Source organism: Podarcis liolepis (genome assembly GCF_965112155.1).
Source record: "Podarcis liolepis genome assembly, chromosome: 16".
NCBI lineage: Eukaryota > Metazoa > Chordata > Lepidosauria > Squamata > Lacertidae > Podarcis > Podarcis liolepis.
In genome coordinates this window covers 44,936,658-44,962,116 of record NC_139567.1, presented here as the reverse complement: position 1 = coordinate 44,962,116, position 25,459 = coordinate 44,936,658, and the positions used below count along the sequence as shown (strand labels likewise).

At 48.3% G+C, this 25,459-nt stretch overlaps 1 protein-coding gene across 1 annotated transcript in view; it reads right to left on the bottom strand.

Annotated features, from left to right (window-relative positions):
* Positions 1-215: 215 nt before the first annotated feature.
* The window catches only part of SLC13A2 (solute carrier family 13 member 2), a 35,238-nt gene continuing 9,994 nt past the window's right edge, over positions 216-25,459 (bottom strand). The window contains exons 2-12 of the mRNA XM_083480248.1: positions 23,085-23,213; positions 11,014-11,150; positions 9,732-9,940; positions 8,357-8,540; positions 7,521-7,643; positions 5,217-5,438; positions 4,794-4,897; positions 4,565-4,677; positions 2,612-2,773; positions 2,265-2,402; positions 216-1,142 (exon numbers count right to left, since the gene is read on the bottom strand). Coding sequence (XP_083336374.1) covers positions 1,011-1,142; positions 2,265-2,402; positions 2,612-2,773; positions 4,565-4,677; positions 4,794-4,897; positions 5,217-5,438; positions 7,521-7,643; positions 8,357-8,540; positions 9,732-9,940; positions 11,014-11,150; positions 23,085-23,213 — 1,653 coding nt within the window. The 3' untranslated portion in view covers positions 216-1,010. The remainder of the gene's footprint in view (positions 1,143-2,264; positions 2,403-2,611; positions 2,774-4,564; positions 4,678-4,793; positions 4,898-5,216; positions 5,439-7,520; positions 7,644-8,356; positions 8,541-9,731; positions 9,941-11,013; positions 11,151-23,084; positions 23,214-25,459) is intronic.

The following is a 25,459-nucleotide window of genomic DNA, read 5'->3' as shown; positions in this document are numbered from 1 at the left end:
CCAGAGCTTGCTTTTTTCCTCTTCCCTCCGGACGCTCTTTCCTTCTGTGCTGGGTCTCTAAAGCTTGAGCTCGGCGACTCTGTTATCACTGATATTTGGATTATTATTTTTTGGCCTGTTGTGAGATAAAGGCGCTTTAAATAGACTCTGTGTATGTGTGTGACTGTGTGTGATCCACAGATCCCCTTAAACTCATGAGAACAACCACAATACACTTTTGGCCCACACTTTCTTTATTGCACAAAAGAGCTGTTGTGTTTTTCCCAGGGGCCTGGAAGCCCCCACCTCCTTGGAAGATGGGAGGCACCAACGGGGCACGGTGCCCACGGTGCCCAGTGGCTGGTGGGGGTCACAAGGAGGTTGGGGGGGTGCCTTGGCTCTGCCTGCCCGCTGCTGTGGCTCACACAGAACTACTCAGCAGCAACCTGTAAAAAAGACCAGCGGCAGAAAGACACGCCCAGACATGCCGGCGCTCTGCGTCTGATGAAACGACCCTGCATCGCAGGGGTTGGACTAAATGACCTTTGGGGGGCCCTCCCTCCTCAACAATTCCATGACCTCAGGAGGGAACAGATTCTTCTTCTCTGGAGGCTTTTAAACAGAAGTTGGATGGGCGCCTGCCAGGGATTCTTGAGAAGCGATTCCTGCATTGCAGGGGGCTGGACTGGATGGCCTCTGGGTGTCCCCTCCCAACTTTATGATCCTGTGGTGTGTTGCCCAGGGAAGATGGTGCTGGGTGGAGATCTGGGAGGGGGCCATTTCTTTCCTGCCCCACAACGCTGGGTCTGTGAGGTGAGGTGCCCCACTGCTAAGCTCCACACGGGTGCTAAAACTGGGGCAGAAGAAATCCCAGCGAGGGAGGGAGGGAGCCCCGTCCACAGCCGCTACCGGCTTGGGAAGGCTGCGTTTGCGCCTCCACGGCCCCCCAAGCAAGCCGGCCCCTCGGCGGAGCGTAGGAGTTGCCGCTCGAGGATCCAAAGGGCGTTTGCGAGAGAGTCGCTTCCCCGGGCTCAGCATTGACCTGCGGTGCCGTTTGCCCAACTTGGGAAATTGTGGAGGTCAAAGATGGGGAAGCCCCAGGTGTTGATGGCCAGGGTGATGGTCAAGACCCCCAGTAAGTTCAGCATGCAGCCGGCTTTGACCTGAGGACACAAAGAAAGGTGATCAGGATGCCAGAAGAGGCCGTAGAGCGAGGCAGGCAGATTCCAGCTCAGTTCTGCCTGCACTGACTGGCAGCAGCTCGTCAGGGTTTCAGGAAAGGGACCTTCTGAACCTACTCCTGAAGCACGGACCTTCTGCATGCCAAGCAGGGGCTCTATCCCCCTTGCCCCAAGAAAGAGCAGCCATCCTAGATGTGCCTTGAGATATCCCTGTACTTCCTCCACCTTCCTCTCCGCAGGAGGATGGGGGGCAAAGCTGGAATGAGTTGGCTCCGCCTCTCGTTGGCCTTAGCTCCGCCCACTGTTGGCCTCTGCTGTCCTCCCCACCAGTCCGAATAGGCAACCGGGTGCCACTGCAGGAGGGGCCACTGGGGGGTGCTGGAGTCAACAACCACCCATCTCTTTCTGCCACCCCCTGCCCAGGGAAGCTCCTGGGTGGGCAGAGCCCGAGGTGATGACACTGGCTTTGCGGGGGCGGGACTAGATGACCCCAGAGGGTCCCTTCCAACCCTACACGGCCTAGGACCCTCGTACCTACGGGACCGCCTCTCCCGGTCTGCCCCACGGAGAGCCTCAAGGTCCATAAATAGCACCACCCTAGTGGTCCCAGGCCCTAAGATTAGCTTCAACCAGAGCCAGGGCCTTTTCAACTCTGGCTCCGGGCTGGTGGAACGCTCTGTCTCATGAGACCAGGGCCCTGCAGGATCTGATTTCTTTCCGCAGGGCCTGTAAGACAGAGTTGTTCTGCCTGGCCTTGGGCTTGGAATCAACTTGATCCTCTCCCCCTTTTTCCTTCTGTGGCGGAACTCCTATTTGGGGACTTCCCTGGCTTTTTCTGGCCCATGTAGGACCAGTCTGGGGCCTTGGTGAAGATTTGATGTTTTCATCCCTAAAAAGTTTTTGATTTGAGTTTCCACTGAAATGAGGCTGCATTTTAATGTTTGAATGTTGTCTTTTAATCTCGTTTTTAAGTGGTATTTCAATCAATTTGTTTTATATCTGGTGTTAGCCGCCCTGAGCCCGGTCTTGGCTGGGGAGGGCGGGGTATAAATAATTTATTATTATTATTATTACTACTATGACAACGGCGTGACACTCACTCACCATGTCGATGACGTGCAGCTGCCCGTAGGAGAAGACGATGGCGTTGGGAGGGGTGGCCACCGGAAGCATGAAGGCCAGCGAGGCGGAGAGGGTGCACGGCAGCATCACGTAGAGGGGGTTGAGGCAGATGGCCTGAGACTGGGGGCAACAAAAGGCAGGAGGAGATGGGGGGGGGCGTGTCTGGCTGGATCAGGCCAAAGGGGCCCAAGAAGCCCACAGGCAGCAGGAACTCTCCAGCTGTCATTCCCCATTGTCTGAGATTGAGAGGTAGACTGTCCCTGGGCATGGAGGTTCTGCTATCACAAGAGACTTCCATAAGAAGAGCCCTTCCTTTTTGCCACGCTTACCATGGAAGCCAGGATGGGCAGGAAGAGCGTGGTGGTGGCCACGTTGCTGGTGCACTCGGTGAAGACGGCAACCAGCAGGCAGAGCACAAAGGCGATGGCCGGGTGAGGGATGGTCTCCAGGGGGGTCAGCTTGCTCCCCAGCCATTTGGACAGACCAGACGCCTGGCAGGAAAAAGGACAAGGGGGTGTCATTGATGGAGGACCAGACAGAGGGGCACAGACCCTGGCTTCTCACACAAACGCTACCCCCCGACTCCTCTTCAGCTGAGATTCCTGTATGGGCAGGACTAGACCCTGGAGGACTAGACCCAGTAGTGATGCATGGAAGTGAGAGCTGGACCATCAAGAAGGCTGATCGCCAAAGAATGGATGCTTTTGAATTCTGGTGCTGGAGGAGACTCTTGAGAGTCCCATGGACTGCAAGAAGATCCAACCTCTCCATTCTGAAGGAAATCAGCCCTGAGTGCTCACTGGAAGGACAGATCCTGAAGCTGAGGCTCCAAGACTTTGGCCACCTCATGAGAAGAGAAGGCTTCCTGGAAAAGACCCTGATGTTGGGAAAGATGGAGGGCACAAGGAGAAGGGGACAGCAGAGGACAAGATGGTGGGACAGTGTTCTGGAAGCTACCAGCATGAGTCTGACCAAACTGCGGGAGGCAGTGGAAGACAGGAGGGCCTGGCGTGCTCTGGTCCAGGGGGTCACGAAGAGGCGGACACGACTCAACGACTAAACAACAACAAGACCCTGGAGGTCCCTTCCAACGCTCCTGTTCTATGATTTGTATTTCTTATTCTTATTTCTTAACCACCCATCACGATATGGTTGTGCGGTGTCTTGCAGTAATTAAAAAAACCCGCAGCATTAAAAAGACTTCAGAGCAACCTGCAGCCCCAAGTATAGGGTGGGCTCCTCAAATAATATTGTTGCAGCTGAGCTTCCCAGGGGATAATAGAGCAGCCACTCATTTATCCCTTGAATGGCAGCTCGTGCCAGTTCAGCACTGCTTGGGCGCCCCCTAGTGCTTTGGATGAGTCATTGCTGATGTTGATCTGTGTCAGGTCACTCACCCATCTTGGTGGGACCTCGTGGGAAAGTGAGAGACGGTGGCGGTGTAGTGGTTAGAGCATCAGACTAGGAACCAGGGAGAGATCAGGGTTCAAATCCCCCACTTGGATATAAAGCTCACTGAGTCCCTCTCCCGCTCAGCCTAACCTACCTCACTGGGTGTTGTGGAGATTAAATGGGGGGGGGGGGGAGAAAAAACCACCATCATCATCAGTGCTTTTTCTCTTAAAAAATGTTTAGGGGTACTCTCATTTTGACTCAAGAAAATCACCATTTTATAGTTCAAATCGGGAAAAATAAATACAGTGGTACCTTGGTTTGCAACCGTTTTGGATTACAACCACGTCAAACCCTGAAGCGTGTGTCCCTTTTTTATTACTGCAACCTTTATTATTATTATTACAACAATTTTTTTTGGGGAGGCCGTATTGGCAAAAGCATGCCTTGGGTTACAACCTGTTTTGGTTTACAACTGGACCTCCAGAACAGATTATGGTTGTAAACCAAGGTATCACTGTACAATAAATGGACAAAATGTTTAGGGGTATGTGTACCCCTGCGTCTCCCCAGAAAAAAGCAACAACAACCACAACAACAACAACAACAGATTGTGAAGCTGAGGCTCCAATACTTTGGCAACCTCATGAGAAGAGAAGACTCCCTGGAAAAGACCCTGATGTTGGGAAAGATGGAGGGCGCAAGGAGAAGGGGATGACAGAGGACGAGATGGTGGGACAGTGTTCTTGAAGCTCCCAGCATGAGTTTGACCAAACTGCGGGAGGCAGTGGAAGACAGGAGTGCCTGGCGTGCTCTGGTCCAGGGGGTCACGAAGAGTCGGACACGACTAAATGACTAAAGAACAATAGCAGCAGCCCAAGGGGGATCACCTCACTGCCTTTGGCCAAGGCAAAGCCTCCTCCCAAGAGGATGACGATGTTCCAGGGCATCTTCTGATTAACGGTTGGCCAGTCCAGGAGGGCCGGGGTCACCCGGATCTGCCCTGAAATGCAAAGGGTTTGTGAGCCCCTGGGGCTGGACTAGATGGCCTTTGGGGGTTCCCTCCCACCTCTGCAATTCTGTGAACCACTTGCAGGTTAGGGGGGCAGCATTGCTCACCTCCTGGTGGGGTGCGGCTCCGGAAGCCGCATCTGGGCACCTCCGAGGGGATGAGGAACAGCAGCATCGAAATGAAGATGACGACCGTGGCATCAGTGGCGTAGCTGCAGGGAAAGGATGGGCATCGCAGGCGAGGATCAGAAGACGAGTCTGGCTGAGGCCAAATCAGGCCAGAGGGAGCCCATCTAGCCCAGCCTTCTAGTTTCACAGCAGTCACTTGCCCCATAGAACCTGGGGGGCCAGATAGGCTGCCTCTGAAGCTGGAGGTTCTACAAAAAGAGCCTAGCTGCAAAAGGACTCCCTCTAGCCCAGTATCCTGCACTCACTGTGGCCAACCAGGTGCCCCCAAGCGAAACCCACAAGCAGGCAGGACATTTCCAGGCCAGGGCAAGAAGGAGCAGGGAAGGTGTGCCCCTCTCTCACCTCTTCCCATCCCAGGTGAAGGCGGCACTCGCCCATCCCGGCATGAAGCCCGGCTCCCGGGTGAACCAGAGCAGCACCAGGATGATGAAGAGGACCAGGACGGTGATTTCGGAGAACTTCATGGGCCCCAGCGCCTGGTGCTGGTTCTTGATGATGCGGTAGGCCATCCGAGAGCCTGCCTTCTCCGAATCGTTGGTGCCGCACCCAAAGTTCTTCCGGAAGCTGGAATGGCAGAGAGAAATAAGACGGGGGGGGGGTTGTGGTTCCCCTGGGGGGCAAAACCCATTTAAGAGGGGCCGTTCCCTGCTTCTGGGTCCAGCTCCATCCCTAGAGACTCGGGGAGCCTCCGCGGCCAGAAGTGCCTTTGACCAAGCGCAGCTCCGGCCACAAAAAAATTGCCACAGTCATTGGATTGCTGCAATGCGCTGCAGTTAGTGCTGGATGCTGCAGCATAATTGCTGGTGGCAGTGAGATTTGAGATCTGAACAGGCTGCTCATCATGGACCAAGTTCAAGGTGTTCCTATATGGGTGCAAACCCTTTTCACAACTTGGGGCCAGTTGACCTGAACCCATGTGCACCCGTTTGGCCGCTTCGATCTGCGTTGTGATTCGGGCCACAGAATTCCCTGTTCCGCATTTGAAATAAATTGCCCTTTTAGTGTGGCTGCACTTTGGAACTCCCTGCCTATTGATATCCAGCAGACGTCTTCACTGTACATTTTCGGTTCCTGTTCAAGACAATTTCATTTAGAAGCCTGGCCAGATGCTTAGAAATCTGATGCAAGTTTTAATCTGCTTTTAGTCTATTGTTACTTTCACTTATTGAAAGTTTTAGGTGAATCTTGAGGTTTTCTTTTGGTATCAAGCAGAGTATAAATTTGAGATGATAGATAGATGATGATAGATAGATAGATAGATAGATAGATAGATAGATAGATAGATAGCCATGAGCTGCTGTATGGCTGGCAGAGCTTAATGTCTCTCCAACATTGAGTATCGCAAAATGCCTTGTGACCAGTCCCTCAAAGAAGTCCTAGCCAGCTGGGCAGAGTGGGTGTCACTGGGCCAAACATATGAACCTCAGCAGCTACCTTAGACCCACTCAGACTCTTTGCTCACTTAGCCTTGCAGTGTCTGCTCTGGCTGGCAGCAGCTCCTTGGGGGCCTCAGACTCACCCCCTACCCCAACCCGACTTAGAACCACAGGAAATTGCCTTACACCAGCTGCACTGCAAAAGTCCGTAGCTGAGGGACAGAGCCCCTGTATTGCGTGCAGAAGGCTCAACCCCCAACGTCATCTCTGTGTAGGGCCGGGAGAGACTCCCTAGCCTGAAACCCTGGCAAGCCACGGCTGCCAGTCAGTGCAGGCAGCCCTGAGGTCAATGGGCCCATGGTCTGACTCTGCATAAGGCATAAAGGACTAGAACTTTGCCTGCTTTTTTACATGCTGGTCTTGGGTGGAGAGACAGGAGTGACCCTCTTCCATGTGGGTCTCTCCTGTGTTGCAGGAATTTATGTATAGGTTGGGGGGGGGATTGCCCCTCCAGCAGATATCATGCACATGCAGCCCACTACCAAAATCAGCACAATCACTTTTGTGACTTTTGTGATTTGTCCCCACAAAACACTTCATTACAGTTCCTTCCTATCTATTCAAAGGGCCTTTGCGGCACGACACCAAAGGTACGAATTCACTGATAAATGTATCTATGTACTGGCTCACTGGGAAAATTTCAGAAATTCATATAGACAGGTGAGCTCAGCTACTCAGCAGCCCCTCTGCCTGAGTGATAATTCCTGGCATCCTGATACCTGAGTGCCAGACAGGTAGCCATTCCAGAAATAACAAACCCAGATGAAGACAAAAGGGTGGGATTAACTTGGCTGGGAAACAGGGAAATGTGAATATCTTTTTTGTTACACTTGATGATGGGTGTTTGGTGGAGGGCAAGGAGAACCATGGGGCAGGGTCCAGGATGTTCAGATTTCTGCCACCAGACCTCTCCTTTCATGATGTAACCATGATGTAGTTTGGGGGGTGTAACATGGGGATTAGCAGCTAATAAAAGTTTGGGTTCTCTTTTGTTCGGGGCTTCCATCTTGTTCCACCTGGTGGCAGGTGGGAGTCCTGTCGCGACAGTCTTCAATCAAGACCAAGCCGACTGGCTGCTGTTTTGCTCTGGTATTCCTGGTTAGTGTCCTTGTTTTTTTGTCCAAGAGAGCCCTCAGATTTCTCCGTTAACAGCTGCACGAGTCTCCCACCCACCTTCCCACAGCATTATCACCCGTGGGTCTCAACTTACTCCACGCCCAGGAACAGCAGCAGCAGCCAGACCCAGGAGAGGATCAGCAGGACCACCATGGTGGGGAAGGCAAAGCTGAACCACGAGGCAAAGTTGACCACGTTGCCGTTGTTGGGGAAGAGGCTGGCGAGGAGAAAGGGGAGCCGTGAAATGCGAGCGGCGTTAGCTTGGAGGCGGGTCTGCGATGCATGTCGTTGACCCTGTGCATTTTAATTATTGCACACTTTCCCCCTCCCCGCAGTGGGTGCATTTTGTTCGGTTGCCGAATCGCGTCACAAAATATGGAGGAATAATAGAACAGCCCCATGGGTGATCTCGCCCAATCCCTGCACCGCAGGAATCGCAGTTCATAAAATTGCACGCTGCTTTGATACTTTGTGATGGGGCAGTGTAGAAATACTTGGGGGGGTGTAGAAAACAATTCTATACATGGAAAGAACGGCAGCTAAACATTCCCTGACAGGCGATTATCCAACCTCTCTTTAACCAAACCAATACAACCATGTGAAGAAGAACGAGACGCTGAAATGGACAGAGTCTCATCCATCCCTGGTTCTGAGTCAGGGACTTCTCCTTCTCCTTATGAGTGTAGCTCAAGCAGAGAACAAATGGGGGTCACAGAATCGGAAGGAACCCCCTCGCCACAAGAGGTGCTGGTCTTGACCTTTCAAGCCCTTTGTGGCTTAGGGCCCTCGTATTTACGGGACCGCCTCTCCTGGTCTGCCCCACAGAGGACCTTAAGGTCCATGAACAACCATAGTTTAGAGGTCCCGGGCCCTAAGGAAGTCAGACTATCCTCCCCCAGGGCCAGGGCCAGAGCCTGACTCGGTACTCACTCGTCCATCTGCCCCTTCATCACCAGGTTGGGTGTGGTCCCCGTCAGGGTGGCGATTCCCCCAATGCTGGCCGCGTAACACACCGCCAGGCTCATTCCTTTGCACAAGGTCAGGTGCTTCTTCTCCAGCTGCTGCTGCTCGTGGGACACTTTCTCCTTCTCCACAGTCACGACGTGTCCGTTCACTGCAGGAGGCGAGAGAGGGGTTGGTGAAGGGCAGTAAGGCTGGCCCAAGCAAGGTTGGGGGAGAGGCAGCGGTAGCCTAGTGGTTGGAGCACTGGGCGAGGACCTTGTTTCTTCATTTACCGGTAACCCTTTTACATCATTTTGTATGATTTGTGGTATTTTATGTATTGAGATTTTGTGCTATTTTTATCGATGATAGATGAGTAATTTTTTATTGTAATTGGTAAGTGTAAATGGTGCAATTATTACTTATTGATGTTTAATTGTAGTGTTTACTATGGGATTCTAATGCATATTGCTTTATTTGGTATAAGTTGTTTATTTTAAAGTTATCGTGACTTTTTATATAGGATCTGATTGTTACTCTTAATGTTTGATTTTTAGTGTGTGTGTGTGTGTGTGTTGGAAGCCACCCAGAGTGACTGGAGCAACCCAGCCAGATGGGCAGAGTAAATAAATAAATAATAATAATAATAATAATAATAATAATAATAATAATAATAATAATAATTTATTTATACCCCGCCCATCCGGCTGGGTTTCCCCAGCCACTCTGGGCAGCTCCCAACAGAATATTAAAATACAGTGGTACCTCGGGTTAAGTACTTAATTCGTTCCGGAGGTCCGTTCTTAACCTGAAACTGTTCTTAACCTGAAGCACCACTTTAGCTAATGGGGCCTCCTGCTGCTGCTGCGCCGCAGAGCATGATTTCTGTTCTCATCCTGAAGCGAAGTTCTTAACCTGAAGCACTATTTCTGGGTTAGCGGAGTCTGTAACCTGAAGCGTATGTAACCTGAGGGACCACTGTACAATAGTCTATGAAACATTAAAAGCTTCCCTAAACATCAATGCTTCCGGATGCGAATTGCTGGAAACCGCAGGCGAGGAGGGGGCTCTTGGGCTCAGATTCTGCTTGGGACTTCTCTTTTGGTTGGTCCCTGTGAGAAGAGGGGGCTGGACTAGACAGGACCCCTATGGCCCAATCCAGCCCTTCTTACAGAGCTCCATTGCAATAGCAGAGCCTCCATGCCCAGGAACAGTCTACCTCTGAATACCAGACAATGGGGAGTGCCGGCTGATGGCCTAGATGTCCCCCCTTTGGCCTGATCCTTCTCCGGGGCTCCTCTGACGTCCTTCCGGGGGCTTCAGAGGAAGGAGGGCTGAGTGACGGTCCTGAGCCCGAACCTACCTTGCTGGTGGACGGTCTCCTGCAGCTCAAAGCCTCCGTTGACGGTCCCCTTCTTGGCCACGGCCTCCTTGGCCTGCAGCCGCTCCAGCTCGGATCTGTGGAGCTGCTCCAGGACGGCCTGGGCGATGGGCACCATCATGGCGGTGGTGGCCGTGTTGCTGATCCACATGGAGAGGAAGGCGGTGACGCCCATGAAGCCCATCATGAGCCTGTGTGATAGGAATTTCGAGGTCTTAGATGTATATTAAATGTTTATAAGTGTACCAACCAAGCACGTACATAGATCAGCACAGGAAGGCCAACCTGGAACCATTTTTTGATTCCCAAACTGTCCCAAACTGACCAAATGTTTTCTCTGCAAGGTCAAAGTGGAAAAGCCTCCCCACTGTCTTTTCCTTCACAAATCCTGTCTTAAGGGTATGTCTGTCTGTGTTTGAATAGGGTGAGCCTGTGACCTGGCTCAGCAACTAAGTATTTATCATTACAAAAGACTGGCCAGGCTCCCCAGGGTATCCAATCAAGTGACCATTAATAGATGGTCTGCCAGACAGGAGATAAACAACGCACTCAGATTTCTGTTGTAGACCAAACTTTCTGTGATGTATCTGGGGGGTGGTCTTGAGGTACACCCCTTTCTTTGATGTAGGTATGATGTATGGAGGGGTGGTCTTGAGCTCCAGGGTGGGCAATTTAAAATGTCTATATAAGGCCTTGCGCGCCATTGTTCTGGGTTCCTCCTCTCTCCTGCGGGTGAGGGGAGCACCCTGTTGCAACAGATCAATAAAGATCAGGCTCACTAGCTGCTTTGCTTCTCAATATTCTCTGGTTGGCCTCTGTTCTTTTCTCCTACCAATAGGGAACCTACGTAAGGACTCTATATGGGCTCTTGGATACCCCTAAGGGGAAAAGGGCAGATTTTGTTTACAACATCTGCCATGGATGGAGACTGTGGTGGGCAGGAGCCTGGCACTCAGCTCCTCTCGCCACCAGAGCAGGGCGGCTCAGCCCTACTCGGGGATGCTGGAGGGTGGAGGCCAAGGGGCCGTCTGCCATGGCCCTTAAGTGTTGGGCTTTGGAGAAATGGCTCCCTCCCCAGCTTTGGCCGTGCACCAGCAGAACAAAGCCACTAGAGTCTGTTGCAGCAATTTATGTATAGGTTGGGGGGGGTTGCCCCTCCAGCAGATATCATGCACATGCAGCCCACTACCAAAATCATCACAATCGCTTTTGTGACTTTTGTGATTTGTCCCCACAAAACACTTCATCAGGCAGCATGACTCACAGGCCTGGCCGGACCCCGATGAGCAGGAGGACGCGGAGGGCGATGCGCTTGTGCAGGTTCCAGTGCTCCACCGCGATGGCCACCAGCAGCCCCCCAATGAAGAGCATGTTGGTGTCCTTCAGGTACTCCATGCAAACCTGTGGGGAAGGAGGGGGATGTTAAATATACAAGTTTAAGAAAGCCTATGTTTGAATGCATTGTATTTAACATGCTCTGCAGAGAGCTTTGCATCAGGCAGGAGGTTACACTCTAGGTAAATGCGGCAAGGAGACGCTCGGTGAGCATGCTGAGTAGTGGCGTCACAGCAAGAGATGGAACCACCAGCAGCAGCGGCAGTGTTGAAAAAGGAAGTTGTTTAGGAGCTCCCTCTGAGACCAGAGAGAGGATAGATCCTGGACTGAATTAAAGAAGACTGACCCCATTGTTTAGAGCAATGTGTTACTTTGCGTTTTGTAACTTTCTGTTTTGTAACTAGTTTAAGACTGTTTTGCAGTAAAACTTTTTGGAACTTTTTCTTGTGGTGGAGAGCACTCATTTCTACTCTGCACAAGGTCCAGATCAGGGATTCAATTTGCAGCGGGGGGGTAGGGGCATTGACAGCCAGGAGAGGCTATAAGCCATGGGTAGGCAAACTAAGGCCCGGGGGCCGGATCTGGCCCAATCGCCTTCTAAATCCGGCCCGCAGACAGTCTGGGAATCAGCGTGTTTTTACATGAGTAGAATGTGTCTTTTTATTTAAAATGCATCTCTGGGTTATTTGTGGGGCATAGGGATTCATTCATCCCCCCCCCACAAAAATATAGTCCGCCCCCCCCCCCAGGTCTGAAGGACAGTGGGCCGGGCCCCTGATGAAAAAGTTTGCTGTCCCCTGCTATAAGCCTCTCTCTCGCCCTCTTAGCACTGAGCCAGAGTTTCCAGGCCACTTACTGATTAATAAAAATACTGAAATTTAGATGCCACTTGATAATGAAGAAAGCCAAACTAATCTCAAAATGGTTTCCAAAAAACAATAAGACAATAATATTACCCATAAGAAGAAGTAACAACAATAATTTAACACTTTCAAAAAGTGAAAGAACAGCAAACTAAAAACAGATTAAAAGTCACACCAGCTTTCTAAACTGAAGGTCTAATTTAAAGAGGAACAGAGGAAGCCGCCTTTATGCTTAATCACTGCGGTGGTCCATCTAGCTCAGTATTGTCCACTCGGACCGGCAGCAGCTCTCCAGGGTTGCTCGGAAGAGGTCTTCCCAGCCCCTCTGGAGACGCTAGGGATCGTGTGTTATGCATGCAAAGCAGCTGTCCTGCCATAGAGCTACAGCTATTCTGAAAACAAATTAAGATTCTAGTCCTCTTGAAGGCCTAATTAAAATAGAAACACGTGAAGCTGACTTGAGGCATCAGGCATAAGCCTGCATTTTATTAATGTTTGATCAGGGCTTGTATATTAAAGAGAGGGCTTAGATTTTCAAATGTTTCATGCCAGGCAGAGAAAACCTTGGCCATTCTCCTAGACAAGGGGCCCCTTTTTGATTGATAGCAGAAAACAATTCTCAAAGTCGTAAAAGCTGAAAATACAGACTAAGAGCAGGACATTGACCCTACATGTTACAGAAGATAACAAAGGCAGAGATAAATATAATTAGGAATGGGCAAATAGTAAAATGATACCATGGGCCTCTTTTAAACCTTGAGCTGTATTTTCTAAGGCCAGAGGCAAATGGGGAGAAGCATCTAGCTGGCAGAAAGAGAGGCTTTTTAGGAAATCTTCTAAAAACTGTTTCTTTCTTAAACTGAGAGAGTTTGAGGAAGAGCTAATGGAAACAAAGCAGCTGGCTGAAGCAGCTGGAGAAGGGGGGGAAGTGTAAACTGAAGAGGCTTCTTTTGAAGAGGTTTCTTCTGAAACTGTTTTAAACTGAGTTCCTTTTTACAAAGACCTTATTCCTTTTAAGAGGCTACTTGTGTTGTGTATTAAATATATTGGCTTAAATGTAATTATGCAAAGGATTTAACAAATGCTAGAAGAGTTGTATTTATCCTGGAATTAAGTCAGCCAGCAGTTTAGCCCCCCTGCCAGACAGGAAGACGCCATCAAATGCTGTCCTGATATATTAGCTGTCAGACATTTGTTTAGAAACCTTCAAATGAAGGATATCTTTCAATGTTGATGTGAAACTCAAGATCCTTGACATATGTTTAAGATAAAAATTTAAGATTAACCATTTGTTTTAGAAGGCAATAGGGCAGGGAGGGCAAGAGGTGAGCTGGTAATTAAGATTCCTTGTTGAGACACATGTAAGATATATTACTACTTATTTGTCATTTATAGATGTAACAATATATAGCTGTTTGTGTTCCATATAAGGACAGGAGGATGTGGGTGTATCTTTTAGGATTGGATATAGCAATCAGCCAATAGGAAATCCAACCAGGCTGATTGGACAGAGGCAGCCCAAGGAGGAGCAAAGGGGGCTGGATTAAGGGAATATAAGTGCTGGCCATAATGGCAGGAGGCCAGGCCAGAGCTTGGTAACCATATACCACTGTGCCTCTCATTTATTTGTCTGACAAATAAATAATTATTTTAAATTCTCTATTGCTGCGTTGAATATTTCATTCCAGCTAAGCGTTAACCACAAGCAGGGTGCTACATTTTATGGTGCGCCTGTGACTCGGATAAGTGGTCTGCTGGAACGCAGCCCCTTCGCTCTACTGAGCAGGGTACAAGAGAGAGGATCTCTAAACTGCTTACCCAAGCGCGCACTGGTAAATTTTTCCAGGGGGAACGCAGAAGTCTCGTCTGTCTGATACCCTGCTCACTGGCGGCGACAGACCGGGGGGAAACGGAACCAACCAGGGGTAAGTGCACAAAGGGATTTTTGGCCCTCCAATTAATTGGGAGGAAGAGAAGTCTTGATCAAACTTCTGCGTCTCAGTAAGTGGGAACTGAGTACGCTAGGTGGTTGGATACATCAGATGGTGGTCTGGTGGGGGAAAAGGGAAGAATGGGAGGTAGTGTGTGGTGAAGTATCCAGCGCATTGTATGTGTGAGAAAGTACAGAGCAATCTGTAGCTGACCTGAGTGTGGAGTGGGTAGTACTTCGGTTCCCAGTGAGGCGACTCCATCTGGGCAAGGAAACCCACGAAGCGTGTGTGTGAGTGACTGAGTGGATACTTCACAGGGCCATACAATGGGAGTTGGGGGTTCAAAAGGGGAAAATACACCTCTTGAATGTATGTTAAATAATTTTAAGAAAGCCTTCTCAGGGGCATATGGAGTCAAAATGACGCCAGAGCGCCTGAGAACGTTATGTGAATTAGAGTGGCCGAAGCAAAATACTGAATGGCCATCTCAAGGAACCTTTGATATAAATTTAGTAAGCAAACTTTGGTCTAACATCGCCAAAGAAACTGGAGGGTGCCCAGAACAATTTTCATATATAGATTCCTGGCTGAGCACATTAAATAAAAATCCTCCATGGATAAGGGAATGCAAAGTCCAACGATGCAAATTATTGGCTGTAAAAGCCGAAGCTAGAAAAGGAATCTTGCCAAATAAACTCAAACCCATTTTTGAGGGACCAGAGGAAGAGCTGCTTCCACCTCCACCTTATGCTCCACATCGAAGGGAGCCTAATCCAAACCCTCCACCAGTTGTAACCCCAAGGCAAGAAAGTGGAATGAATAATGGGGCTGGAGTCACAGAACTTGATTCCTTGATAGATTATGATAAATATCTTCAGGAGGCATTGGAGTCCTATAATAAAGCCCAAGCAGAAGTGGTTATTCCATCTGTGAGTCCCAGTAGAACTCCATCTACAGTCTCTTTTAGTGGAACAACTGATTGCCTACCCCAAACCCCTGTACATCCAAGTCCTAGAGAATTATTACAGAAGTTACAGGGAGACCTTAATCGGTCAGCAAGCAATACAGCCAGGCGTATAAGGCTGCTAAAAGAACGCCTTGGGACAAATACCATCCCCTATGATTTGAGGCCCTTAGAGCAAAGCGAAGAGAAAGATCACGTAGTAGCCCCTCTCAGAAGAGTATTTGATGCACTTGAGGAGCCTGTGCTGGTTAACGGGCAACCCGGACCACGGCCACCTCGAACTTCGACCCTCCAGTACATTCCATTCACAACTACGGATCTGATGAATTGGAAAACACACACCCCATCTTTCGCAGAAAAACCTCAGGCTATGATGGACTTGGTGACTTCAATAATAAATACTCATAGTCCTACTTGGACAGATTGCCGCCAGCTCCTGAATACTCTGTTCACCACTGAGGAAAGAAGAGACATAATTGAAAAGGCACAGATATATTTGCGTGAGCAGGCCAGAGTGGGAAATATTTATAATATTGACCGTCATCTCCAAGACAACTTTCCCTTGGAAGATCCCAATTGGGATCCAAACAATGTAATTCACCTGGCCAGGCTTACCACCTATCGCCAGACGCTTGTGCAAGGTATCCGCAGGGCATGCCAGAAGCCCACTAATATGTCTAAAGTCTCAGAAGTAGAACAGAAACCAAATGAGAGTCCAGGAGACTTTTTAGAGAGGCTGCAAGAAGCCTATCGTATATGGACTCCTTTTGACCCTGAAGCCCCTGAAAACAGCAGAATGATTACTGCTACATTTGTGGCCCAGTGCGCTTCTGACATTCGTAAGAAAATTCAGAAATCAGAAGGATGGGAAGGGATGCTGATGAGCCAAATTATGGCCATTGCACGCCGAGTTTATCGGAATAGGGATGAGGCTGAGAAACAAGAGAAGAAGAAGTGGCAGAAGGAAAAGATGGTAATGCTAGCCACAGCAGTGAAGCAAGACTACCGCCCCTTAAATGGAGGAAGAGGGCGGGGAAGGAATCCACCACTGGGAAGGAATCAATGTGCAAATTGCAAGAAGGAGGGTCATTGGAAGCGGGAATGTCCTGAACCCCTGAGGTTGGAAGAAGTACGCCCAGGCCCAGGCCCAGGCCCAGGCCCAGGCCCAGGCTCCGGCCCAAGAAACCAGGGACGGGGACGGGGAATGATCCGAGATGGAAGATATCAGAGACCTGGACAAGGACGGAGTAGGGACAATGTCATTGGACTGGCAGAGGAGGATTTTACCCAAGACTAGGAACGACCGGACTCCATAAAGTTAGGCTTCCAGGAGCCCACGGTCACGATTCAATTAGGAAGCCATTTAATAGACTTTATGATTGATACTGGGGCTGAATACTCAGTACTCCCAGAACTATTGCAGAAAAAGGCATCCAAAAGTGTAGTCATTAAAAGTGCCACTGGTCAGTCAGCTAAGAGGTCTTTCCTCCAACCTTTGGATTGCCAGATTGGGGGACATCGTTTAACCCATCAGTTTTTGTATATACCTGAGTGTCCAATACCTCTCTTAGGTAGAGATATGCTGTCCAAATTGCAGGCCCAAATCACCTTCACTCCTCGAGGTCCAGAAATGAAACTGCCATCAAAGGCAGCAGGAATAATTTCCCTCTCCGTACCTAAGGAACAATCATGGCGTCTAATGTCAGCCCTGCAAGTCCAACCCACATTGGATACAGAGTTAAACAAGCTCCTCCGAACTCTACAGGTGCCACCAGGAGTATGGGCCGAAAATAGCCCACCAGGAATGGCCAAGAATATAGCTCCAATTGTAGTAACCTTAAAACCTATGGCTACCCCTGTATCTGTAAAGCAATATCCTTTACCCCGGCGAGCAGCAGAGGGCATCCAGAAACATTTGGACCGCCTATTAAAATATGGTCTGCTTAAGCCCTGCCAATCAGAATGGAACACACCCCTTTTGCCTGTTCGAAAACCTGGGACAGATGAATACAGGCCAGTGCAGGACTTGAGGCTCGTAAACCAGGCTATCGAGACCTTGCACCCAAATGTACCAAACCCATATACCTTGCTGAGTTTGATCCCACCAGAAGCAACATTTTTTACTGTATTGGACTTGAAAGATGCATTCTTCTGTTGCCGGCTGGCACCACAGAGCCAACCTATATTTGCCTTCCAGTGGGAAGACCCTTTGACAGGAACAAAAGGCCAGCTAACCTGGACGAGATTGCCCCAGGGATTCAAAAATTCCCCAACTTTATTTGGCACTGCCTTGGTGAAGGATCTAACAAGTTACCCCTCAATACCTGGAGAAAAGGTGGTTCTGCAATATGTAGATGACCTTATACTAGCAGCAAAGGATTTTGATACCTGTAAAGAAGGTACAGAGGAACTGCTCCACTTGCTCTGGCAAGCTGGCTACCGAGTTTCCCAGAAAAAGGCACAGTTATGTTTAGAAAAGGTCAAATATTTGGGCTTTGACATCTCACACCAACAACGAGCATTGAGACCAGAGAGGAAAGAAGCTATTTGCCTTATCAAGGAACCTACCACAAGGAAACAACTCAGAGGATTCCTGGGAACAGCAGGGTTTTGTAGACTATGGATACCTGATTTCAGCAGTCTGGCCAAGCCCTTACATGAAAGCACTCGAGGTGCAGAAAAGGACCCATTCGTATGGGGACCTGAGCAGCAACAAGCCTTTTTAGTTATCAAACAACGACTTATGGAGGCCCCAGCCCTTGGACTGCCTAATTCGGAAAAACCCTTTCAGCTGTATGTACATGAACAGAATGGGATTGCAGCGGCAGTCCTGACCCAGAGATTAGGAAGTTGGAATCGTCCAGTAGCTTATTTGTCAAAACAATTGGACTCAGTAGCAAAAGGATGGCCTCCATGCCTAAGGGCAGTAGCGGCCACTGCAAGCCTTGTCAAAGAAGCTGATAAATTTACCTTCGGCCAGACGATGTATGTGAATGTACCTCATGCTGTTCTGACACTCATGGAATATAAGGGTAGTTATTGGCTAACGAACCCAAGGATGGCTAGGTACCAAGGCCTATTGTGTGAAAATCCCAGGATTCATCTACGAGTAGTGAATATGCTCAATCCAGCGACTTTGCTGCCCCTACCAGAGGTAGATGATGAAGAATCACATGATTGTCTCCAAATAATGGATGAAGTTTATTCCAGTAGACCCGATCTGAAAGATGAACCATTGAAAAATCCAGATGTTGTGTATTATACTGATGGTAGCAGTTACCTGCATGAAGGTGCCAGACGAGCAGGATATGCTGTGGTCACCAATGAGGAAGTTGTGGAAGCTGAAGCTTTGCCTGCTGGCACCTCAGCACAAAAAGCTGAACTTATAGGTTTAACTAGAGCTCTGCAATTGGCAGCCGGATGTAAGGCAAACATCTATACTGATTCTAAATATGCCTTCTTAACCCTGCATGCACATGGTGCTCTATGGAAAGAAAGAGGTCTAATAGGAGCCCACGGGAAGGCCTTGAAATATGGACCTGAAGTAGAAATCCTGTTAGAAGCAGTATGGGCTCCAGAACAGATTGCTGTAATGCACTGCAAAGGTCATGGACGAGGAAGGGATCCAATAACCAGAGGAAATCATGCTGCTGACAAAGCAGCCCGAGAGGCAGCCCAGAAGCCTGTGGGAGGATTTATAGCAGCCCTCATACCAGAGGTAGTTCCAGAAGAAGTTAAACCTCACTATACCCCAGAAGAGAGGAAGTGGGCTGAACAGGAAGGAGCAGTTGTGAAGGACGGTTGGATGATCCTGCCGGATAATAGGATTTATGTACCTCATCATCTAGCAGGCACAATTGTAAGAAATTATCATGAATCTACTCACCTTGGCGGTACTGCAACCAGAGAGAGTCTCAGTCGGAAGTTGTATATTATTAATCTATCACAATTAGCAACTTGCATTTCACAGAAATGTGTTCTTTGTGCTAAAAACAATCCCAGGCAGGGACCGGTACAACCTCCTGGAATCCAACATGTGGGATATGTCCCCATGGAAAGCCTAATTGTGGACTTCACAGAGCTGGTCCCTTCTAAGGGATTCAAGTATCTCCTTGTGTTTGTAGATACTCTTACCGGATGGGTTGAAGCTTTTCCCACCCGAACTGAAAAGGCACGAGAGGTAACTAAGAGACTCCTCACTGAATTGATCCCGAGATTTGGGTTACCTAGATGCATTGGAAGTGATAATGGGCCAGCGTTCATTGATCAAGTAGTACAAGAAGTATGTCGAGTCCTACAAGTGAAATGGAGACTGCATGCAGCCTATAGGCCTCAGAGTTCAGGGAAAACTGAAAGAATGACTCGGACTCTGAAAACCCAATTGGCAAAATTAACCCAGGAAACGGGATTGGGATGGGTAGATGTGTTACCCATAACACTGTTTCGCGTTCGGTGTGCACCCACAAAAAGACTTAAGTTGTCACCTTTTGAGCTCCTGTATGGGAGACCGCCCTCCTTTGTTCAGAATATTCCAGCTGATCTTAAACAAATAGGAGACCATGTGACACAGGGACAAGTGCAATCTCTCTCCCGTGTTTTTGTTTCTCTTAACAGGTGGGTCCTGGAGCGCACGCCGTGCAGCATTGCCGAGCCGATTCATCAGTTCCAGGCTGGCGATAGCGTATGGGTGAAAGAGTGGAAACGTGATCCACTTGCACCTAAGTGGCGTGGACCTTACACCGTCTTGCTCTCTACTCCAACAGCGGTGAAGGTAGCTGAGGTGACCCCCTGGATTCATCACTCCCGTTTGAAGAAGTCCGAAGGCAGTTGGACGTGCAAAGGTGACCCCTCTAATCCTCTTAAACTGACTCTCTCCAAAAACCCCTGTATCTAGCCCTACCGGGAACGGGCTAGGTCACGGGCAACATTAGACGACCGGCCTGCTGCAGCCACAACCTGGAAGCTGGCTGACCTGCGCACGCCTGAAGCTTGAGGAGCATCTGAACCAGCGATTGTGAAAGGAAAGATTCTCTTATACAATTAATTGACTGCCCACCCCCCTTGTGGAACAATTATCAGAGATATTACTCATTGGGGATCCTCGGGATATATGTTTTGGTCTTGGTGGTTCCCCATTCCTGTCACTGGGGGAATTATATTGGGACTAATATTTATTTGCTATCACAATAAGGTAATCTTTTGTGGAAGGAATGCATATGCTAGACATCAACATGATTCTATTATTAATCCTGATCCCTTGGGAAGGGGAAGGGTCCTTGAATCTGGCCAAATTGACTAAATATGGATTCCACCATGACCACAATATGTGGGTAGGTTTAGCTGAAATGGTAGCCAATGTTGCAAATAGGACCAATTGCCTTGTTTGCTCTCTTGGGCCAGATGATTCAGAGGGAGGTATGCCCTTATTACCGATACCATTAGATGCCATTGGTATGGTAAGCGAAATACCAAACCAAACAGAAGTACAGAATTTCCCCGGATGGAACTCAACTAAACCATTACGAGTTATACCTGTACAAGGGGAATTCTGTGTACATAAATCATCAGATGCAGCTGATTCTACCATGATAGGCTCTTCTCATTGTCACTATACTTGGGATAATATTAAGAATACCTGGGCACACGATACTACCTATCGAACTCGGGATGCCTTGCCCTGTGCACCTCCTTTTATTCATGCATGGAAAGTGGTATGGAACATAACTGTGACAGAAAAAGGCAATCTAACATACTGCACTGTGAACTCTCTACCTCTTTTGCTATTTCGCCTTCTGTACTCCACGTACCAAAGACCTCAGACCCGATGGTTGTGGTGGATATGTGGAGAATGGGCATACAAGAAACTCCCCTCCAAATGGAGTGGGACTTGTTTCTTGGGATGGGTATTACCACCAATGTGGATTATGCCCACTAATTTGGCCAAGCGTACACGAAGAAACGCTGATATTTCTCGTATAGCAGGAGGAAGTACCCAAAGTTGGAGCGGTACTGATGATTGGCCACCAGAGCGCATTATAGCCTATTATGATCCTGCCTCCTGGAATCCTGGTGAGCTCATACAAGGGGCACGGGATCCTATTTATAATCTAAACAGAATAATTCGATTGCAAGCAGTAGTGGAGCTTGTAACCAATGCAACGGCCCAGAGTTTGAGACTTATTGCACAACAGTTGGATGAAAGTAGAGCCGCCATTTTGCAGCTGAAAATGGGAATGGATTATGTACTTGCCAAGCAGGGAGGCCTATGTGGAGTCTTGAACTTGACAGGGAATGCCTGTTGCTTTAACATTTCAGATAATGGTGAGGCAATCCGTGTGTTGGCCACAAAGATGGAGAATATAGCACATGTCCCAGTACAAACATGGGAAGGATGGGATATGGGATGGCTCACCAATTGGTTACCTAATGTCACAGGACTCAAAGGGATACTATTGTCTTGCTTGTTTTTCTTGACAGTAGTGGTAATGGTTTTATGTATGATGCCATGTATCATTTCATGTTTTAGAAGTACAATTAGCAAGATGGTTTCAAATGAAACTCTACCTCATATCATGGCCCTATACAGAGCTTTACCTCAGGAATATGATGAAGGTCAAGCTATCAAGGACACTTGGGACGAAGGTCCTTGAGCTTGAAAGGGGGGAATGAGGCATCAGGCATAAGCCTGCATTTTATTAATGTTTGATCAGGGCTTGTATATTAAAGGGAGGGCTTAGATTTTCAAATGTTTCATGCCAGGCAGAGAAAACCTTGGCCATTCTCCTAGACAAGGGGCCCCTTTTTGACTGATAGCAGAAAACAATTCTCAAAGTCGTAAAAGCTGAAAATACAGACTAAGAGCAGGACATTGACCCTACATGTTACAGAAGATAACAAAGGCAGAGATAAATATAATTAGGAATGGGCAAATAGTAAAATGATACCATGGGCCTCTTTTAAACCTTGAGCTGTATTTTCTAAGGCCAGAGGCAAATGGGGAGAAGCATCTAGCTGGCAGAAAGAGAGGCTTTTTAGGAAATCTTCTAAAAACTGTTTCTTTCTTAAACTGAGAGAGTTTGAGGAAGAGCTAATGGAAACAAAGCAGCTGGCTGAAGCAGCTGGAGAAGGGGGGGAAGTGTAAACTGAAGAGGCTTCTTTTGAAGAGGTTTCTTCTGAAACTGTTTTAAACTGAGTTCCTTTTTACAAAGACCTTATTCCTTTTAAGAGGCTACTTGTGTTGTGTATTAAATATATTGGCTTAAATGTAATTATGCAAAGGATTTAACAAATGCTAGAAGAGTTGTATTTATCCTGGAATTAAGTCAGCCAGCAGTTTAGCCCCCCTGCCAGACAGGAAGACGCCATCAAATGCTGTCCTGATATATTAGCTGTCAGACATTTGTTTAGAAACCTTCAAATGAAGGATATCTTTCAATGTTGATGTGAAACTCAAGATCCTTGACATATGTTTAAGATAAAAATTTAAGATTAACCATTTGTTTTAGAAGGCAATAGGGCAGGGAGGGCAAGAGGTGAGCTGGTAATTAAGATTCCTTGTTGAGACACATGTAAGATATATTACTACTTATTTGTCATTTATAGATGTAACAATATATAGCTGTTTGTGTTCCATATAAGGACAGGAGGATGTGGGTGTATCTTTTAGGATTGGATATAGCAATCAGCCAATAGGAAATCCAACCAGGCTGATTGGACAGAGGCAGCCCAAGGAGGAGCAAAGGGGGCTGGATTAAGGGAATATAAGTGCTGGCCATAATGGCAGGAGGCCAGGCCAGAGCTTGGTAACCATATACCACTGTGCCTCTCATTTATTTGTCTGACAAATAAATAATTATTTTAAATTCTCTATTGCTGCGTTGAATATTTCATTCCAGCTAAGCGTTAACCACAAGCAGGGTGCTACAGACTGAGTCAGAACATTGGTTCATCTTGGCTCAGTTTTGTGTCCACTGACTGGCAGGGGTTTTAGGCAGGGGTCCCTCCCAGTCTCAGCTGGGGACACCATTAGGGCTTGAACCCGGGCCCTCTACATGCCGAGCAGACACTCTCCCACTAAGCCCCAGCCCCTGAGGGGTTATTGAGGGCCATGCTTTGTTCTCCCCGGGCTGGGACTGATGGGAGTTGTGGTCCGGGTGCAAACAGAGGGCGCCAGGTCATGTCAGCCCTGCATGGCTGGCCAGTTGCAAAACCGAGAGTCTCTTTGGTCCGGCCGTCTCCTTACCGTGGTGGAGTCCATGATGCCCATGAGCGGGAAGAGGATGACGGGCAGCAGAGCGGTGACGGCCAGCGGCAGAGCCTCTGTGCACCAGAAGAGCGCCATCAGGATGATGGTGTAGCCACATTGCGCTTCCTGCAAGGGAGAGGCAGAGGAAAGGAGAAGGGCCATTTTGCATGAGCTCATTGCTGGAGGGGTTTGCAATAAACTCAGTAAAAAGGTAAAGGTAAAGGGACCCCTGACTGTTAGGTCCAGTTGCGGACGACTCTGGGGTTGCGACGCTCATCTCGCTTTATTGGCCGAGGGAGCCGGCGTACAGCTTCCGGGTCATGTGGCCAGCATGATTAAGCCGCTTCTGGCGAACCAGAGCAGCGCACGGAAACGCCGTTTACCTTCCTGCCAGAGCAGTACCTATTTATCTACTTGCACTTTGATGTGCTTTCGAACTGCTAGGTTGGCAGGAGCAGGGACCGAGCAACGGGAGCTCACCCCGTTGCGGGGATTCGAACCGCCAACCTTCTGATTGGCAAGTCCTAGGCTCTGTGGTTTAACCCACAGCGCCACCAGCGTCCCTAATAAACTCAGTACATGCCATCTATAGGGGGCTGGGATGTAAGCTGCTTCAAGATTCTCAGAATTTAATCTTGACAGAAATGAGAAATGTTACCAAAGGAACCAAGGTCCAAAATTTATGTTACTGGATATTTTGGGGGCACATTGTCAAAAGCAGTGCTTTTTTTCTGAAAAAAAGAAAAATGTTTAGCGTTTTCCTACTCATATTGAAATTCTGGCCCTCAATGAGGCCAAACTTAGATTCACAAAATGTTTAGCGGTATGCATACCCCTGTGTACCCCCCAGGGAAAAAAGCACCGGTCAAAAGAATTGGTCTCATCTATGATCTGGGCAGCACAAATCGTCATCGCAACTCAATGGAAAACAGCCCAAAATATTACACTGACCATTTGGTAGCACTCACTTGGGAATATTGTTGTTCTTATTTCCACCGCTACAATTCTATGACTCTATTTATTATTATTTATCTGAATTTATATACCACCCTTTAGCCAAAGATTGTCCAGACAGAGGTCATTATATAAGGCGACCCGGGCAGTTTCTTTGCCAAAGCCAGGCTGAAACCCCAAATGAAATTGATCTAGAAAATCAATTTCCGCCAACAGCACCTCGATCTGGTCATTACAAAACGATAATGGAGAAAATCGCACAAAGATTGCAATTTCGGTGAGGACATTTCTTTGTGACATGCACAGTGGGACCATCTTTTTCAAGATAACTGTTGGCACAAGCCTGGCAAATCTGGAACTTGACTCGATAATCAGATAACACCGATATTCTTCACTTGGACTTTGTTATTCTAACCCGCGTGCAACTGTGCTCATTCTATGTGCCTGTTTTATCGTTTTGTTTTTCATCCTTTACTTTTCACCTGTTGACATAACCGTTCTCTCTGTTTTATATACAATATAAAATGAATTTTTTTAAAAAAAAAATATTTACCAAAAAAAGTGGGGCGGGGAAGGGAGTTTTGCAAAGGGTCCATGTGTGTATCAGTGTCTGGGAGAGAAGAAGAAGCAGGAGATTTTGCAAAGTAAGACACTTTGCAGAGGCAGGGTGGCATAGTGGTTGGAGTGTTGGCCTAGGGCCTGGGAGATCAGGGTTCAAATCCCCACTCAGCCGCGAAGCTCTCACTGGGTGTGACCAGTGCACACTCTATTTAAGACTTCCCCCAAAGGAACCTGGGAACTATAGTTTACCTCTCACAGAGCTACCATTCCCAGTACCTTTGGGGGTGAAAGTTCCCAGGATTCTTGTGGGAGGAGTTGAATACGAATACAAGTGCTTGAAATGTGTAGAGTTGGGCTTCTTGGCTATTACCCTCTGATTATAAATGTGTGTGGCCTGCAGGTGTTGATCTTGCTGCACCTAACTCTGCTTTGGTTAAAATAAATAGCTGGGGAGTCCCTGAAATGGCCCAGAAATTGGGGGTGGGGGTTAAAGAGGAGGGTTTTCTTTCTGCCAGACAGGAGATAAACAACGCACTCAGATTTCTGTTGTAGACCACCTTTTCTGTGATTTAGGTATGATGTATCTGGGGGGTGGTCTTGGGTTATACCCATTCTGTGATGTATGTTTGATGTATGGAGGGGTGGTCCTGAGCTCCAGGGCAGGGAATTTAAAATATCTATATAAGGGCAGGCACACCTTGGTTCTGGGTCCTCCTCCTTTCCTGTGTGTGAGGGGAGCACCCTGTTGCAACAGATCAATAAAGATCAGGCTTACGAGCTGCTTTGCTTCTCAATATTCTCTGGCTGGCCTCTGTTATTTTCTCCTACCAATAGGGAACCTACGTAAGGACTCTATA